General features: G+C 38.6%; 1 protein-coding gene across 4 annotated transcripts in view; it reads right to left on the bottom strand.

Moving 5' to 3' along the window:
- Positions 1–1,404: 1,404 nt before the first annotated feature.
- The window catches only part of LOC117429224 (zinc finger protein basonuclin-1-like), a 36,868-nt gene continuing 18,264 nt past the window's right edge, over positions 1,405–20,008 (bottom strand). Inside the window, exons 1-5 of one of the 4 annotated variants that reach the window (XM_034048498.3) lie at positions 19,134–19,338; positions 7,820–7,922; positions 7,491–7,726; positions 4,394–6,312; positions 1,405–4,213 (exon numbers count right to left, since the gene is read on the bottom strand). In XM_034048498.3, coding sequence (XP_033904389.3) covers positions 3,529–4,213; positions 4,394–6,312; positions 7,491–7,726; positions 7,820–7,922; positions 19,134–19,148 — 2,958 coding nt within the window. In that variant the 5' untranslated portion in view covers positions 19,149–19,338 and the 3' untranslated portion in view covers positions 1,405–3,528. Of the gene's footprint in view, positions 4,214–4,393; positions 6,313–7,490; positions 7,727–7,819; positions 7,923–16,808; positions 17,165–17,839; positions 17,894–19,133; positions 19,339–20,008 lie in introns of those variants that run through there. The other 3 variants (XM_058998939.1, XM_034907012.2, XM_058998938.1) reach the window with 3 other exon arrangements.

The raw sequence follows: 20,008 nt of genomic DNA, 5'->3' as shown, positions 1-20,008 counted from the left end.
TCATCCTCTGCACTAGTGGCTATGCGTGATGTAGATCCACAGAACACAGTTTAAAAGAGGCTGAACAGTGACGACTTCTGGAGGTTTTTAATTGTGTAACCTGGTATGGACGGGGCCTGCTAACCCTTCCAATGTATCTCTCGTTTAATCAGCTCAAAATAAAAGATCATTTACAGCAAACTAAACTGAACCCAATCACAGGCCCCACCTAGCCCGCTCTCTTACCTGCATCTTATCCAAGGAAGAATGATTCGGACTGGAAAGGGGAGAAAAAGAAAAAAACATTAAACGGCACTGAAATTCACTTAATGGAAAAAAAAGAACACATGGAAAACGTACACCAGTAGGGACAGCAGTATCTGTCATTAAATAGACAGCTGGCGGGGAGGACACTAGAATCATTTCCATAGAAACATCTGATAAAACTCTAAGTGGATTCCTCATGGCACATACTGATGAGAGGGAGTCATGTTATTGGGCTGAGTCAATAAATAATGAAGCCAAACAGAAACTGATAGGCTTGATTATATTCCAGCTAGAAACACATTCTCCGAATGGATGCGCGCACACACACACACACACACACACACACACACACTAGTATTAGTACAGTTTATAAATGATATTTCTTCTCATGATTAGTGGAAGCGGTTGCTTGTTGCGCTACTGTTTTTAAAGCAGCAGCATACGAGTGACTGTAATCTGTCATGATGTGCTACGTGATGGTGGAAGGTATCAAGCCCACAGTCACCGTTGCTGATTCTACCCTTTTGTCACCTCCTTGCTGCTCCTAAGTAGGCAGTCACATGCACCCCGTGTGTCACAAGGGTTTGGCAATGCCCTTATTCATCAGATCCTCAAGCCTCCGCGGATAATCCGTTTTGCTTCTCCTGGCTGTATGTGCTCACTCGTGGGTTTGCAGTGAATGATATCTGATTTCATATCACCAGCTCACAGGCATTCTCACTCATTACAGCTCCAGCACAACAAAAACCTCCGGCCAGAAAAAAAAATGATTACCAGCTGCATCAGCATCACTTCCATGTATGAGATCTGTGTACATGTCCAACAAAAGAACACTATGAAATGAAACTGTACAGCACCGACTGGATGTGAAGTGAAAGCCAGTGCTTGGACACATGGCTGTTGATGCTGAATTCATGTGCTTGGGAAGGTTTTATTTAAAAACTGAATGCATCATGATGCTTGCTAAATAATCGTTGAATGAGCTTATGCTTCCTTACTGCTACGTATGATATAAACTTAGCAGGAATATGTCATTTAAAACGATCAGCAGTGACAACTAGAACTTTTTATGTGCAATAATAATTAATAACATTTGTTACTACAATAAAACAACTGCACACACACACACACACACACACAAAAAACATCTGGAAGATAGGTCATATTAAACACTTTTATTACAGCCATTTATTTTGTCTCTATGTTCTGTCATGTTGTATAAATCAGCTTTCTTCCACACAATGTGCCCTTTGTGTATAAAACAACAAATATTGAACGCAGCAAAAGCATGCAAACCAAATATGGCTTTTTAAATGAAAAGGGATGAATACTGCTACACCAATATTTAGAAAATGGGTTGACATCTGCCAGTTTCTTTGCTTTACATTTCTTTTTGTTTTACTACAAAATCTTCAATTTGACAATCATAAAAAAAAGAGAAACTGAAATGATGCAAAAAGCAACGTGTCACATTACAAATTTAGAAAACGACTTTAAAAGATAAAATGTCAATCTGAGAAATATATATTTTTGGACAGCCTTTGAAACAGAGACTAGTACACTTCCCTGTACCACAAGACTTGTGTAGTTGAGACATTTAATCACATATCAATTAGATGATTATAAAAAAAAGAATGTAATACAAGATTATTTGGTTTCTTTCAGAGAAACGTGATTGATCCCCTATTCACAAAATATACAGTTTGATGAACACTGAAGTACCCTGTTCTTGTCTTGACTGACAAGTTAATTGTAGCCACATTTTGTGACATGGCTTCCAAACATTGGCTTTCCTATCGCCATGGATACAATTTGAAACACACTGGATATGTTTGAAATATCTCATCAGGGCAATTTAATACTGCTTTCCTCACGCATAGAGCTTTTAGTGGTTTCATAAAAGTAATAGAACTCTTTGGTCAACTTTAGCCTCTTTCGTACCATAACAGAAGAATGATTACCGACGATATCAAAACAATAACTTATCCGTCAAGAATGCTACACAATTTTCTATAAACAAGTGTCTCCTACGATCAAGATGCAAAAATGCCACTCAACAGACCTCAAATTTACAACTGCACCAAGACTACGGCATATTATTGAAAAACAAAACGATACACAGAAAACTCTAGACTTCTGTTTGCTAAACTAAACACATAAACAGACACAGGTAAAGCACCCTGTTTGGCACAATTCATATTAACAAGCGTAGCGATAGAAGAAATTGCAGGTAAAGCTTTTGGATGCCATATATGGTACCTTGATATGCTTTGTGATGAACGAAACTTTGCACCTAGCGTAATGCAAGCAAAGTCTTGATAATAAAATAAGTGCTTAGAAAGGAGACCTGGGGGAGTGAGATCTCAGATACAAAGCTAAGATTTTCAGTTCTTTGCATGAAAAGGATCTTCTTTCTTATTTTGCCAAATGAAGATGACAATGGGTGAAGGACACGGGTCATTTCAGGGATTAAGGTCATGTTGTTTTTTCTTTCTTTTCACTTTTTTTATATTAGAGTGGCAAGTACAGGCCTTCTGTTGCATGTGATGGACATTGGTGTACAGTACAGGTCTGTCTGCCCTTATAAAAGCTTACCATGGTAGTTTTGCATGGTATTGTGGCAGTTTTAAAACGCTGTTCCCATGGTATTCACCATGATTTAACCTAGTTTGCCATGTTTATTAATATGCTTCACCATATCTCGCTGTTCTTTACAATGCTTACCTATGCTTTAGCATGCTTTCACTATGCTTTATTACACTTTGCTCTGCTTTTACTATGGTATACTTTTATAAGGGTGTCACTGTTTAGCTTTTATTCCTTCTCTCTATATAAAATGGTACACCCAGCGCCATATCGCTGTTACATATGAATGCAGTCGCAGCCTATATGAGTAGGATACACAGTATAAACTTCAGTCTCTTATTTTTCTTTTTGTGTGTCATAACCAGCTGAATTTATCAATTTACTCTGCAATGACTCGGTTAAAGTTGGGTTAGAATGCGTAAAAAAAAAAAAAAAAAAATGAATTCAGGAGAAACTAAAACAGAAAAGTGGTTGTGCAAGCACCATAATATACAGCACTTATCTATATTCTAATCAAGATAAACATCTAATCCCAAATAATCATAGCACCTGCCCACTAGGTATAATGGCTCTGCCGTTACCAGGACTGAAATTGACCCCACATTACTGAACATTTTATTAGCGGTTTGCATGAATAAATTAAAATACTTGAATCCAAATTTTTGATGGGGCATTTTAAATACACATTCCACATGCTTACAGCTGATCGTTGCTTGTGCCGCTACTCATGTTCCTATGTAAATTAGGGTTCTGGCTGTGTCTGTTTCGACTTCGTACCGATGAGAACATAGTGTTGCAGTCGGGAATTTTACACTTGTGCAGCTGACGGAGGTGCACAGTTTTGTAGTGAGCCCTGAATGTTCCTTTGTTGCTGTATACCTTCTGGCACATATGGCAAGTTATTGGCGAGCCAGCTGGCAAGTGTTGTGTAAAGCAGTCACTGGCTTTCTCAATCAAAGCCAGGTTTTGATGCAGTTCCTCTTTGGGCGTCAGACTTAACCCTTCGTAGCTTTCATCACTGTCCTCCACGGGGATGCCGTCCTCGCTCCCCCCGTCAGAGTCCCAGGAGGAGTGGGTGCTGCTTCCTGATTTGAGGATGGAAGTGGTGCTCAGATCCAGCACGGCCCCCTCCTCCATGGGGCTCCCTCCCAGGGGGGCAAAGCAGCTCTCCATGCTCTTACTCATTGGAAAAACCAGACCCATCCTGTTCGCTCCTTTAAAGATCACGGAAGTCTGTGCAACGTGTTCCTTTAAAAGGATGTCCGGGTGGAAATCTTTAGCTAGATCTCTGCAGGGAGCCGGGGTGGGGAAGAGCGAGCTTGGGGTTCCGTATTGGTCTTTGGTCAACAGCTTGTGGTGCAGATTCATGTTGGCGCTGTGCCTAAAGGTTACAAAATGAGAAAGTTATGAAAAGGGTCTCATACACATTTTTTTTTTTATCCACAAGCAATCATACAGAAGATGCTTGACAGTTGTTTTTTTTTATATGAATTGTTAAGTAATGTGTGTTTACAAATCATGCACCAGTGAAACATACAGTTTTTTTTGTTTGACTCCTCACCTGTCTCTGCTTCTCCTGGAGGGAAAGGCTGCATTGCAGCCCTCGACAGTGCACATGTGCATTTCTTTCAGATGCACATTTCGGTAATGCATTTTCACACTGTAGGGGTTTTTGAATGTCTTATTGCAGATCTCACAGTGATGAGGGGCTTCTTCTTTGTTTGAGCAAATCAAATGCGGTGCTGTGCAAGTCATGAGTACGGAGTCTGCAGAATTTACTGCCGTTTCTTTATTAGCAGTTAAAATTTGGAAGAACCCCCTGTTTTGTACTCTATGCTCATTTTCCACATAATCATCGTCACATGGATGAATTTCTGGCTCCTTTTTAGCACAGCTTTCCACATTGGACATGTGTACTGGTTTAAGAAGATTGTTATTTTCTTTTTGGTTTTTTTCAGGGGTAAGTGAGATTACACTTCCTTCCAGCACACATTTAACACCATTTCTCAAGTGGTACAATTGATCTTCTCTCTCTTCAGCGATATTAGAATCTTGATTTGATTTGGGGTCTACGTGGCTGTGGAGTGAAGCTGTAGAAATGTCTCGGTCTGTTGACTGAATGACACTGCTGTCCCCTTGGTGGGGAGTTTGTTTCTCAAACCTTTCACTTGCGGATTCACCTTTCCCTCTTATCTGCAGGGGAACGTCGTCTCCCGAGCTATCGTCTTCAGCGAGCTCGCCGACACTCTCAACAGCTTCTTTCTCTATCTTAATGGGCATGCTGGATTTGCGAGATTTTTTCTTTGGTATGGGATCAGAGGACAGTTCTGCCACAGGCTGCTCTGGAAGAGATGAAGAAATCAGAGGTAATGAAGGCAGGGTATCTGGGGTGTTAGCAAGCTCGCCTGGAGTGACTAGACTCCGATAAAAAGGCAGCACAGGCTGGACGGTCTTCAGGTTTGGAAACAGTATCCCACTCTGCCCAACGTTGGGGAAGCTGCTTTGTATATAGGTAGAAACAGACCTGCCGTCTGTCGGCACACTGGCACTGAAATCAAGCTTCTTTTCAACCTCAGGTGTGACGTCTGCAGATGAATGGCCTCTCATGTCTTTGTCCCGGTGGTTTCTATTCATCGGCATGTGGAGTCTGGGGTTGGGATTGGCACTGTGGCGGTTGCGGCTACGCAGGGAGCTGAACACCATGTTGCAGCCCTGTATTGTGCACTTGTGTTTGATCTTGAGGTGAACAGCGTTATAATGGATCTTGAGCGTTCCTTTATCGTAGAAGGTCTTTTCACAGGCGCTGCAGTAAACCCGTCCCTTCCTTGGCCCGCTGCCGTTGTGTTTGTCAGGAGATCGCATGCTGGTCTCCGGGGACATCTGCGCCACCTCGGAACTAACAGAAGCATTGCACGGAGTTGAAGGAGCGTCGGAATACTCATCGCTGCCAGGGAATTCCTCTGCTTCCACTTTGGTGGCAGTTTCTTGCTGGGAGTTCCAGTTTCTTTCATTGTCTGATGCAACCGAAGCAGAACTGGAACCCAAGAGGCTGCTCTCAGTCGCAGGAATCTGAACCTCTTGCTTGGTTTTGTGGCTTTGTCTCTGACCCTGCTCAAGAAGGAAAGTATCTGTCGAGGAGCCGATCACAGGTGCTGCTGGGACAGGGCTGAGAAACTGAAACGGCAGCATGAAGGCCATACTGTTTATAAAGTTTTCAAAGTGGTGAACGTTGCTGGAGGTGACTTTTTCAATGTTAGCAGAAAGGCTAGGGCTCCTGTGGGAATTGCTTTCTATAAATGCCCGAATGTCTGAATCAGTTCTGGAGTTTGACACAGCTACTGCTTGTCCTTCCTTATCTTGGATGACCATGAGCTCCACTATTGACTTGGTCTCTCCAAAACGAAGAAATTGTTGCAATGTAGCAATCTCCTCTTCATAGGTCATAATGGCCCAGCGATCCAGTACTTTTCCTGTGGCATCCTAAAAATAAATATAATAAAATGTTTATTTATATAGATATAGATATATAGAAATTTTATATAGCCATCATAATGAATAATTGCCTACATGTATAATAACAATGGGGCCAAAGGTTAGTTCACATCACATCTTTGAAATTAAATTAATTAAAATAATATGTTGCAACTCCAAACAGATTCTGCTTGCTTGAACATATTCCACCAATCTTTATTTAAATAGAAAAAATAGATTCAATGTAAAAAAGGATGTAATTAGTGTACCACAGTATGTATGTATATATATATATATATATATATATATATATATATATATATAGCTTCATTTTTCCTCATTTAAATAATGCAGATTCATTCACTGTGCGTCCAATTATCTCTGAAATACAGCATCTCAGATCAGAGGCAAATCGTAGAGTGATATATAGGCTGGCTTACCCAGCACAGCTGTACATACACAGAAGTGTTGAAGGGTTTTGAAACTCTGGTTTCGGATAACTTTGTGCTAGAACTATGATAAATATTTCATCATACAGCATGTATTTAATGGCCTGTCGAGATTTTCCTATAAGGAGGGACAAAGGTGAATTAAATGCAAGGTTATGAATATTTCATGTTATCCTAATAGCCTGTGTGATGGCTCAAGACGGCTGTGTTATAAAAGTCAAACATTCTGCTGGGGATGCGTGTATATCCCAAGTTTTGCTCATTTTACAGCAGTTATTAGTGTCTTCCTGAGTGTCTGTAGGGGGGAGAAGTTACCACTGTGCCTCCATATGAATAATACAGACTATCAAACGACTCTGAAGCCCAAATGTTTAATTTGCCATTGAACTACAGGTTAGCATTACTCAGATTTTAGAAGACAATTCTTACATGATTTCCTGGTGATCACAAGCTAGTTTTGTAGGCATTTTATTTAGCGGGTACCCGTTTGGTAGGATGGGGAACCCCATAGTTACATCACGTTGTCCAGCCAGCCAACCATGCCCGTACCAGCCTTAACATCCCTCCACCTTCACAGCTGCCCCTTGGTTTATCTGTGGGTCTTATATTCCCCCAAGATATCTATTGGTCTAGAAGTTAAAAACTATATCTGTAATGTCAGACTCCTTGCAGAAGAAAATAGAGGTGTCTCATTGAGAAATTCATTGCTATAATATATGTGGCATGATGTTTAGTTACCTGAAGGACATATCCACGAATGTAATCCTGTAAGGTCCAGTCCAAAGCATTGAGGATCTGGATGACCTCCTCCTGTTTCAATACACTGAAGAGGCGGTCAAGGAGAATTTTAAGTCGGACTGGAATAGCTTGGGTTCCGTACAGCATCAGACTGCTGATATCGAAGACCACGTTCGACTGGACTATCTCCACCTGACTGCCTTGATACAGGTGATGCACTTTAAGCTTGCTTAAAGCTAGAAAAAAAAAAAAAGATGCAGGATAACATATGCACAAAATATGCATCAGATTGGAAAAATAAGGGCGCAGCAAAAGTGCACAACACTTACCGTGCGCTACCCATCCATGCCGGCAGTGTTCACATTGTCTTATTTTAATCTTTCCTGGTTTAAAGCACTCACAGTTACAGTTTAGCAGGGTGCAGCAGATAGCCTGTTTAAAACAAAACAAAAAGAAAAAGAAATGTTTGAACTTTGAGATGCAACATTTTATTCCTTAAAGTTTGAAAGACCAGCAGGCAAAGTGAACAAGGATCTGGTATTTTAATTAGTTCTCAAAAACAATAACCTCCTCATATTGACCGGTACCTGTGCATTTATAGGTTTCTAAAACCACGCCTTTAACTATCATTTGCAATGTAATTTTTTTATTGGCTGCATCGGTGATGAAGCAATATCCGAACATTGTAGTTGCTTGCAGACCTTAAAATGACAGACTACACAAGATTTTTAAATCCTGCAGTGTTGAATAATATAGTATACTGGGACGCATCAGAGCTCTCCCAGAATAATGCTTCAGAGCTGAACAGAAGAAAGGAGTTTGGCAGAAGTATTGCATCCTTTCTCACATCAGTGTGTGAAATAAGAATGTCAGCCTATAAAGTGTTGGACATGATGAATGGACACGTTACAGTTACAACAGGGAGCTTCCATTCCGTCACCAGCGGTTTTTTAATTGCTAGAGATAAGTTAAAAAAAATGCATCTCATGGTACCTCTAAATAATGCCTTTAAGAGTAAAGCAAGAACTCAAATGATCTGAAATGAAAGCATGAACCATGTCCACAATGCTATGAATAACACAGATGCATATTGTAAATCTCACAACCATGTCCACAATGCTATGAATAACACAGATGCATACTGTAACTCTCTTGTGAGTCTGCATAATTCTGCAATACTGATAGCCTCAAGGTTAATCAAGGGCTGGGCACTGCCTGACACAGAGTTCAAAACCTTTGTCCAGGATTTTGCTGGGCTTGGCAGATGAAGAAATTGGAGCCCTAGGCACTGGTGACAGGCGCACCATTGAACACAGGAAAAGGCTTCCGTTATGGCAACAGGCATCTGTGATCCCAACCAACATTTGATCACGTATTTTTACCATCCAATTCTACCAAGATTTCTACATCCTCTAGTACTAGAACTTAGACTCAAGAGCAAGGGCCTTACTAGCTAGGCTTCTCGCTGTGGTAAGGAAACCCTCATTTTCTATAAAATGATATCAGGAAATGCTCTAACAGCAAAGACCTTGTCAATCGAAGAAAGGAATCTCCTGCTTTACAAGCTTGCCTCACGTAGAGGATTATCACTGTAACATTACAGCCTGAATATATCTCGCACTGCTTTATCTGTATAAACACATCGTTAAGACATTCTGCAAGATCTAGCAACTGCCAAATGCTCATCATTAACTTATTTACTTTCAAATTCATAAAAAAAAATAACCACAAAAAAACTACAATCAGAATTAATAAATTGTCTTGACCATTTAATTTACAGCTGAAAATAACAAACATGCACCGTGTAGTTCATTGATAAATTACAGGAAATACTTCATTCGAAAGATTTTTGATATCGACGTTTCGTTTTTAGCTTGTGTTGTATCGCTTTTCCTTTCAACTCAGTAAGAGATCTTCTTTCCCAGAGAAGGTCTGCTTGGATGGTCCTGAAGAAGCGAGTGACAGGAGGACCTCAGGCAGCACCAATGGCAACGTGCAGCGCAGTCAGGGATCAGATCTGTTTTGTTGGCTTTGTTGAAGGAGACAGCGCAGTATGTGATCTGCTGGAATGTAGGAGGTGTTACCCGGGCCAGACACATCAAGAGGAAAGGCTTGTTTACATCTCGTGGAGAAAGAGGACAAGGAGATGACAGACAATTCCTCGGAGAGCGAAAAAGGTTCACTTTTTTTTTTTTTTTTTGGCTTCATAGAATCATCAATAATTGATGAAGGAAGTGCATAATGCTCCATATTCCAGATGAAATATTAAAAACCTTTCCTGGACCAAGAGGTAGCTTTCTGTATTGGGGGAAAAAAAGGAAAAAAAGGTTCCCTGAGATCTTCTGTCTTTATGATACCTATTATTTGAGACCTTCAGTATTACTTCTACCACACCGCCCCAGGTTAACAAATCCCACTGTGCTGTACTGTAGAAATCTCACAGTAGATGAGCAAGATCATTGAGAAGGACCTCAAGCAATGTAGGTCCTTGACATAATGTGCCAACTGTATTGTGGTGATTAAACATTAACACAGTTGCACTACTATCTGGGGTCACTTCATTGATTCAGCTAGCAACGTCTCCACAAACAGCAACGCATGACAGTAATACACTGCTTGGTACGCTACAGCCACGTGGAACCTCACACGTCCATAGCCTTACAAAATACAACTGTGCAGCCTCACACATCCATAGCCTTACAAAATACAACTCTGCAGCCTTACGGAGGCTTTGTGCCAATGGCTCTCCACTGCATCGGCACAGGGCAAGATATATTACACTACGATGTTATCCAACTGATGTTGAGCGATCTGTGCTATGTCTGATTCAGTTATTTAAGTCACATCAAAAGTGCTTTGAAACATGCTTCTGACATGCCCTATACAGAGTCAACCTAAATCTACATACAGTATCATGGTGCCTTGCCAACTAGGAAAAAAAAAAATACTCCGATTTACTTATGAAATCCATATGATGTCCAATTACTTTAAAACCCTGAAAAAAATAAAAATGAAAATAAAATCACATTTCTATCAAATTATACGTGGTAAATAACAAAGAAATGTTCTATTTTGGTTATTGACTTGCATTATTTAGACAAATAATTTATAGAAGTGTATTGCAAAATAATTTGTATATATATATATATATATATATATATATATATATATATATATATATATATATATATATATATAAAACATTTACAATACACTTTTATAAATTATTTGTCTATATTTAATATATCTATATATATATATATATATATCTATATCTATATATATATATATATATATATATATATATATATATATATATATATATATATATATATATATATATATATATATTAATCTTTTTTTAATAGATGCAGTAAGTCCCTTTGACTTTTGAAAACACAATGACAGTCTTACCTACACAAATAGGTTACTTACAAAAGAATCGAGATACGTATTAAACGGGTGTCGGTAATCACAGCAGCCTTTGGGGTTTTCCACATTTCAGTTATAAATAATACAGGCTCTGAATACTTTATAATCCTTGCGTACAGCCTTGGCAAAGTGGGCACTGGGAGTTTACTAATGAAACATGACTTCTGCTGTAATACTGATTTTCCTGTAACAGCAAGGCACCTGATTTTCATTATAAAGAATAAAGTGATGTGTAAAACCTTGAGTCTTAAAACGCAGCTAAATCCCATAATCATCAGGCACAAAACAAGCATGGTCCAGTCAATATAATCCCATTACCCACATAGATCTCCTTTGCTGTAGCCTTTCATGTACATCTCAATGAGTTCCAGTGGACACAGATATTCAGCAATGCCACTGTTCACTGAATGGGCTTCTTTTTTAATGATCTAAACATTGTCAGCGTCTATCTCTTAACACTATCTTAATCTTGCTTGTGCTGCTACCTAGGCATGCTTTATAAACCCCTTTATCGTCATCACTAAATGCAATAAGGAGGCTTGGTGGTCCAGTGGTTAAAGAAAGTGGCTTGTTACTAGGAGGTTCCAGGTTCAATCCCAGCTCAACCACTGACTCACTCTGTGTGTGACTCTGAGCAAGTCACTTAACCTCCTTGTGCTCCGTCCTTCAGATGAGACGTAAAACCAAGGTCCTATTGCAATGACTCTGCAGCAGCAGTTGTGATGCATAGTACACCTCCTAGTCTCTAAGTCACTTCGGATAAAAGCATCTGCTAAATTACTAAATAATAATAATAATAATAATAAAATAAATACAGTGAAAAGAGACACCGGATTCACAAGTTTAAGGTTGGCAGTATTTAAACCATGCCATCATTTTACAATACAGCATTTTCATGTTTCTTGATTAGTAATAATAAAATTAGTGATTCACCAAACCGAAGCAGTCAGGTCCCTTAGAAGTTTCTGAATGAATCTGCACAGCATAGCGATTCTGACACTTTGCCAAATACAGCACACTTAGTGCTTGGACCAGATCCTGTTATTGTTGAAGGCAGATTTTGTTTTTTCATTGATGGATGGTGACTGGTTGAATTAAACAGGTGTGGGTGCAGATATTCTTTACTGTATCTACAGGGAATGCCCAGAGTGGTTGGGAGAAAAAAAACATTTAAGTTATCAGTGAAACTAACTGCTAGTGAAAAAAGAATGCATCTGTAATAATCCAATTGGTACAAGTAGGACTTTTACATTGTGAATTCTCCAGACTGTAATCGACTGAGAGAGAAGGCACACAATTAATACCCTTTCCATGAGCTCAAGTAAATGTTGCATTTCTTCTTCTTTCTTCTGCGAGAGCTATTCACGCCAATGCATTGTCACAGTTTGTTTAGCTGCGGTATTAAAGCCTATAAAAATTACAGCAACATGTATCAATGGGAATGAACTGGGACACCCCCACCCCCACACATGAAATCAATGGAAACTGTTTTTTTCCCTGTTAATGTTGTCACTCAGCTCTTGGGTATTGTATTGCACAGCCAGAGAAATCTAAAGCAGATGTCTGAAAGGGTATTCATCTTTCTCTGAGGAGTCTAATTTTCCTTATTTTTGGTTCAAGGCTGGTTAACAGAAAAACAATGGTTTTCGTTTTATTTAAACTACATAAAAAAACACTACATGCACACACAACATATCACATTGATTTTTGCAAGGAATTTGTGTTTCGAGATATGATCTATATTTGTGAATTTTCACCTTGAATGCAGCAGCATCGTCAATGGTTAGACGATCACCTCTTTCCACAACTCCCAGTAGAGCTAAAGTATGTATTTCTGGATAGGCACAGTTAGAAATACCTGCTGTTCCAGGACAGTCCCTTCAAGCCCACCCTGCCACACTGCCAGCGAGGCAACATCTCTACCCCGGGAATCAGGAGTTCAAGGTTTTAAAGTATAGATTAGAATCTCTGCCCCTGCATGTATCAAATATATATGTTTGAAAAGAGGTATAACTGCTTCTTGAGCTGTGTAGTCAGAAAAGTAACACACAGTGCAGTAAACTTGCTATTTATATAAGATCTAAGACTAGAATATAATTAAAATATGGTCAAGACATATAAATACTTTTATTTTAGAACTGCAGTAGTTTTATTGCATGCATCTGATGAATGCAAGGGGCAGAGATTATAATAAGTCATGTACATTGTAGTAGAAACTCAACACTGCTGTAACTGCACATTGAAATTCCATGTCCACTCTCAATACAGCCTCACTACACCCTAGAGCTATTTGTCCCATTAAAAAGGCACCTTAACTCTGTTTAAAAGCAAGCTGCTGTCATACAGGAGAAGCAGCTGATGTGTGTGTGTGTGTGTGTGAGTAATCAGACTGGAGGAGTTTCTGAGAGGAGCAGCATGCATCTGTAGGAGTGAAACGCTTCTTGTGCGAGTCATCAGCCAGACATGAGCATCTAATGGGACTCTGGAAAACACCCTCCCTTCTAATAACTAAGAAAACTTACTGCGAAATAAAAAAAAAAAAACTAACAAAACAATTTGATTCTTTTATTTCATAAATACGTTATTTATAGGTTTGCCTGAAGATATTATAAAAAAAAAAAAAAATCTGGAAAAAACAATAAACCTATTTTAAAATTGCTATTATTATTATTATCATTATTATTATTAATTATTAATAATAATAATAATAATAATAATAATAATAATAATAATAATAATAATAATAATAATTGCTCTGATATCCTTACAGCTGCTTTAAAAAGTACCAAATAACAATGGGAAATCATTAATACTGCACAAAACGGCAATAATAAGTATGATCTTGTTGTTTGTTGTGTTATTCAGTTAATAAGGGTAGCGACGGCAACACTTAAATCCAATCCTAGGGGATGGCAGACTTGTTTAATCTCAGTTTCTCAGCATTTTAGTAGAAACAAAAAAAAATCACAAGCAGAAACATGTTGGGTTTAGAAAAGATATCTTATGAACCTGGACCAGATTTTTAATTTTTTTTTTTTTTTTTTTTTTTTAATGAAGCTGCAAACCTGAGGGATTGCTGTTCTTTTACTTTGCTGGTGCCGGAGCAGCTGTTCTGCTTCAATGTTTTTCAGAGTGCTAAAGAGAGGTAACATACATTGTGGCAGGTAATTGACTGCAATGGAGTAGGGAGCCCTGTATCCAATCGACGAGGACCAGAGTGGGAGCGAGAGCGAGAGAAAGAGAGAGAGAGAAATAGATAGAGAGAGAAAGAAAGAAAGAAAGAAAGAAAGAAAGACTTTGCTTACAAGGCTACCATGCACTTCCTTTAGCAGCAAGAACAAAAGAGTACTTCATTCCCCATGTGTTTCCATTCCAGGTCTGCTGTTTGAACTTAGGCTGTCAATTGTGCCAAATTGTGCAGAACTACAAGGTTAGTTTGTGATCGTGTGCTGCATGTTTGGTGCCACAAGGGACGAGGCTGAAAGCCTCAATCTCATGTCACTTGGCATCAAAGCCATGAAACAGAACCCAGGTGAAGGTACGCTTTAGACCAGACTAATAAAAACAAGCTTAGGTAGAACACACTGCAGGGGCGCTGGAACTAGGGGTGCTGGGGGTGCGGCAGCATGGATTCTATCATATACAGGGGTTACAGTTTTGTTCAATGGCTTTCAGCACCCCCACTTTAAAAACTGTTCCAGTGCCACTGACACACTGTATATAAAAATCTTACTTTATGGACCCAAACAAAGTGAATACAAGGAAGCTTTGACTAACCGTCAAATAAACTGACGGAAAATAAAACACATTCAAATTCTAAAACCTAGAAGTTAAAAATCAAGCTTCTAAATTAAATATTATCAAATCATGGTTTTTATTCTGATAAAATAACAAGATTGGAGTAAAAATCTTTATGAATCCTTCTCCAAAAGTTAAAAAATAAAAAAATAAATAGATTGGAAAATTACGATCAGCGTCTGGTATGCAATGCTTTCCATCACTTGGCCACTCAGTTATTGTTACTGGGTATACAATAACTACATGGGAGACAACATACACGACACACAAGGACAATCGAGGTCTCTGTGTACTGTTCACTACGATGAGTGTGGGAGAGGCAGCTACTTACTAATCCAATAGTCATAACGGTGGTCAAATGATGCACACTTATGAATAAGGCCCGATGATAAGGAACACAAACAGCTCATTATAGACAAATGCCCCTAATCTGTGAAGCTTACAAAAACACATACAATTACCAAACCATGTCTCATCTGTACACACCTGTGAAAAACCTTTTCAGAACAAAGGAGTATTTTACAGTACACGATGCCCCACAAATACAGATTGAAATAAATCGCAATCAAATTCAAGGTCTGTTGTAAATGCTTTAAAAGATGGCTGCATGGCTGACTAGCAGCAAGTGTTACTAATTATGTCCTGAACTACAAACACTTTGCAGCTTAAGTGATACAATATGTATGGAACCACGACGGCTAAACGAAACAAGGTTTTATGAAACAGGAATCAGTGACAACTGTTTTCACATTCAATCTTAAACCTCCTTTCAACACAAACGCATCACAAGCTGAAAAACTGTAAGTGTATCAGCATCTGGCACTTTACACACATATTTTTCTAATTAAATGACACGTCCTGGTAATAACATAAGGCACTAGAGAACCAGCACTGTGCGATTACCAAGAAAAAAAAAAAAAAAGACAGCCCCATGCCAGATATTGTAAAATTCATGGATTAGAAATTTCCTGGTGTAAAATATTTTCTCATGCTTTTAAATGCATTTACTGTACATACTTTACAAAACTTGAACTGATAGTCGATGACAACTATAAATACAAATGTCATCAGTGGGATTTGACTCAAGGATTAGGATAGTGAATTTGTATAGATTTTTTGATTTTCTGTCAATTTTCTATGCTACAGCAGCTGCACTGAATAGATTAAGAGATTCTAAATGTCTGGCTGTTTTATAATTTCAAAATATTTTAATTGACTCTAACCTTACAAACCTTGACAGACAAAGTATGTATGTATTATTATCATCATCATCATCATCAAAATGGGATTTCTTCAGGAGTCGTTTAATATATACAGTCCCACCCGGACACAGAAAGCACCTACCATAGGAAAACGATACAGGGTTACCGCAATTTAAAAACACAAGATCTAATATCCCAGAGGCATTTCTTCATAAGTAAATGATTGCAGAGCACAGTTTATTACTACCCACACAGTCATTAAGAAACAGCTTTGATTAGAATGATATGGTTTTGATGGCTCATCGTGACGTATCCATAACAAAATATCCAATTGTTTTCTCTACGGCTAAATAAATAATACAAAATACAAAATAAAAAATAAATGCCTGTAAAACGACTCTGCTTCCATTTAATTGATTTGGTATCTTATTAGAAAACAGAATTAGTCTGGGTTCTTTGCCGTATTCTTCTCTTTCAATATATTTCAGTAACATAGTGTATTTTTATTTTCCATTAAAGCAAAAACAAGCTTGCTGAAAAAATCTCGGTATTAAAATTCACAATGATGCTGAAGTACAAAGTATTTTTGACAGCAATAAAGATACATCTCAGAGTAAACCTTCAGGTTCAAGATTAAACTACAATACCAAAGGAAAAACAAACACTCACACAGTAGAAACCTCACCATCTAAAGATCTGTATGGACAATGACTTCCCTTGACAACCTGACACTTGTTTTCACTGCCCAGAGTATCAGATCTCCCCTCTTTAATGCAGCTCAATACCATAAACCAACAGGTGCTTAAAAACAACATTTTACCTCGATATACGTTACACAAATATTAGCAAAACTTTTAAAATCAAACAAAAGTAATGCTATAGTTACCTGATTCGCCATGAGATAATAATTCGCTCTAGACAAGTAAAAAGAAAAAAGGGTTTTGTTTTTTTTTTGTTTTGTTTTTTTGTTCGGGCTTCTAGTCCAGCGGTCTACAGCAAGACAGTGGCAGCTTTGTGGCCACAAAGAAAAGCAGTAAATGAGAAGAACATGTTAGTACACTGCATCTGAGAAAGTTTGGCTTCGAGCTATGCGCTGATTAATATCAGATCTCCCTCTTTGCTTGCCTCTTGACAATCTTGTCACATCTGGCTGACAAATCCTTGCAAGCTTATCCAAACCAAAGCAGAGCAGATCATGCTCAGAGAGTAGCTGGAAGGGGCTTGTAGCCCCAGTCAGGTACTGATGTACCATCATGAAACTAATGAAGCTGAGTACGCTGGTAGGCTGCAGGAGCACGAAGCAGCACAACATGCCCGAGGGCCTGTGCTACATAACACAGAGTTAGCACACAGAAAGACAAGCCCAACAATCACGTCTCACGCTTCGAGGAGCTAGGGAGTTAACCAGAAGAATGAAAAAAGAAAACTGTACACATCGCACTGAAACCAGTTGAAAGATTTATTGCAAAGATGAACTACGCCACGTTATTTTAGATTTGTGACAGTGACTTTCTCCTATGCATTATTACATAAAGCTACACAATTTAAGTAATAAAATTAATAAAGTCAGAGAACTAAAATGAAGACGTAAAAAAAAAAAAAATCGTATATAAGATGATTGTATTTTAAAGAAACCAGTAACACGATGTTTTCTATATTTTACAGATTTTACAGGGATGAGTGAGGAATTACACAGTCTCTTAGGACAGATCGAAATGCATTTTATTGAATAAGAAAAAATTGAAGTTAGTGTTTGGAGAGACACTGAGATAAACTAAATGTATACACAAACTGGAAAAAATTGAGAACTATAAATCCTCCCAGTATATGTTAAATGAATGTGGTAAAAACACACAAGGAGGAAAAGAAATCTAGATATTAAAAAAAAAAATAGATTAGCATCAATCATTCAGTTACCTAATTCTGAAAAACAGCAGGGGCTAGTTTCACAATGCAGTTCTCAGTAGCAGTCTGCTAAATCCAAAAAGAAAAAAACAAAACAGATGCATCCTTTAATCATATAGAATTTCTACTAAACTTTATCCTTCTATCGTTAACACTTCAAATGTATTTGCTTACGATTGTAAGTCGCCCTGGATAAGGGAGTCTGCTAAGAAATAAATAATAATAATAATAATAATATTGTTAAAATAAGATAGCTTGCTAGCTAGCTGCCTGCTAAGTGCTGGCAGTGCTTTGTGAAGCTGGCCCCCAGAATGTCACAGATTGACTGTGATGTTTCTCTAAAGTTGATCGTTTGGGGTTTGTCGTAGCCTGTGTTTCGCATTGTCTTGACAATTTGTATTCTTAAGACACAACTGTGATATTTGAAGTAAAAAAGCAAACTAAAAACACACACACACACACACACACACAATGAAACATCTCAGCTAGAAACTACAGATCTGTTTTCTACTCTGGGGACATCAAACACAAAAATACCTCTCCGAGCAAGGCCCCTGTCTTACCACTCAGAGACATGAATACAAACTGGAGCCAACTGCAGCCTTAATCTTCCAGTAAAAGATCCCTTCAGTGTAAATAATACATTCAAAATGAAACAACTGAGAGATGCCCAAATCAAGTGCACAGGAACCTTGGTAGTTACACCATGGCTCTGGAAACTAGTCACAACTTAAAACCGGTGTTGGCTACAGATTAGGGAAATGGAAATAGTAAATTTCTCTTAGCAGTCCTATTAAAAAAAAAACACTTCTCTTTTTTCTTGTATTATTATTTTTTTTATAATACAGGACCTGTAAATAGGAAAACAGTCAATAGCAACAATAAGTAATACACTTTGTGCATAGTACAATTTGTGTAAGATTTTGCTTTCTAAAACTTTTCTTGTTCTTTCAGGGGAGTTGCCCATTAGCAGTCTGTGACACTCAGAAATCGTATTTGTGTGTACATGTTTCAGGGCTGGACTCATATTCAATGGAAATACCTTAAAAGCACAAAGCATGCTTACAACCATGCCATGCAAACACACTACACAGTAAACAGACACTTCACTGAAACACATTACACAAATAAGCCTGCAATCACTCGTGCCCTTAAGTGTTGATAGAATTAAATAGTGGTTTAAAAAGAATATTAAGCCAAAAGCTATTTATAAAAGAAAAATAATAAAATGAACAGCTCGCTACTACTGTATATTAACAAAACATTAAATAAAAAAAATAAACTATAGACAAAGTATCTTTCTTACCTCTGACATTTTCATTAAACAGATGTTTCCAGGGAAACCACGCAGTTTGCCATTCCCTAAGAGTTCTACCAAAGCAATGCCTCCAGCTCTCCTGCCTGTACAAGTATTAAAGCTGAAGAACCACCACAGTCACACAGTCCGTCAGCCAGTCAGTCAGTCACACACACACACACACAAACACACCCCTCTTTTACTCTGCTCTGGATCTAAACTACTCAAGATGTGCAGTGTGTTCAAACTGTGCACATGGGAGTGGAATGAGATCCTCCCACTCGGAGCTCTCCAGTGTTGGGGGAGGCTGCGTCTGCTTCTCACCTCTGGTGCAGCCTCTCCCCTCAGCGCCTCAGCGTGCTGTGTTTGAGCATGCTCCCCGGAGTCACAGGGCAGTCCCCCCCACACAGCTGGCTGGAAGAGGGCATGACACTCATCTTTCACAGAGATGTGATCAAAAGGAATCAGAAAGGCTCGAGGCACTCCGAATGCAGTCTGGAGAGAGTGTACCTCTGTGCTCCGGCTGCCCGTCTAATGCATCAAATCAATGCAGCGATTCTCTGCTCGGCTCAGGCTCTCACTCGGGAGTGCTGTTGGATGTGTTTTTATCCCTTAATACCACTCTGTGAACAGCCACGCTAACATGTTGTACCTTGTGCCTAGACTGGAAGGTGTGCCACTTACTCAGAGCGCTTTTTTTTTTTTTTTTAAAAATGAGCTAGGAGTGTGCTTCAGAAAGTGTCCACACTTTAATAGAAAACTAAAAACTAATTTTGGAAAGGTTAATTTTAATTTTTGCAATACTACTACGACTATTACTACTACTACTACTGACAATAAAATGATTAACATTCACTTACATTCATATTTCAGAAAAACAGCTG

The sequence above is a fragment of the Acipenser ruthenus genome, chromosome 24, assembly GCF_902713425.1.
Source record: "Acipenser ruthenus chromosome 24, fAciRut3.2 maternal haplotype, whole genome shotgun sequence".
Taxonomy (NCBI): Eukaryota; Metazoa; Chordata; class Actinopteri; order Acipenseriformes; family Acipenseridae; genus Acipenser; species Acipenser ruthenus.
This window is presented reverse-complemented; position numbering and strand designations above follow the sequence as displayed.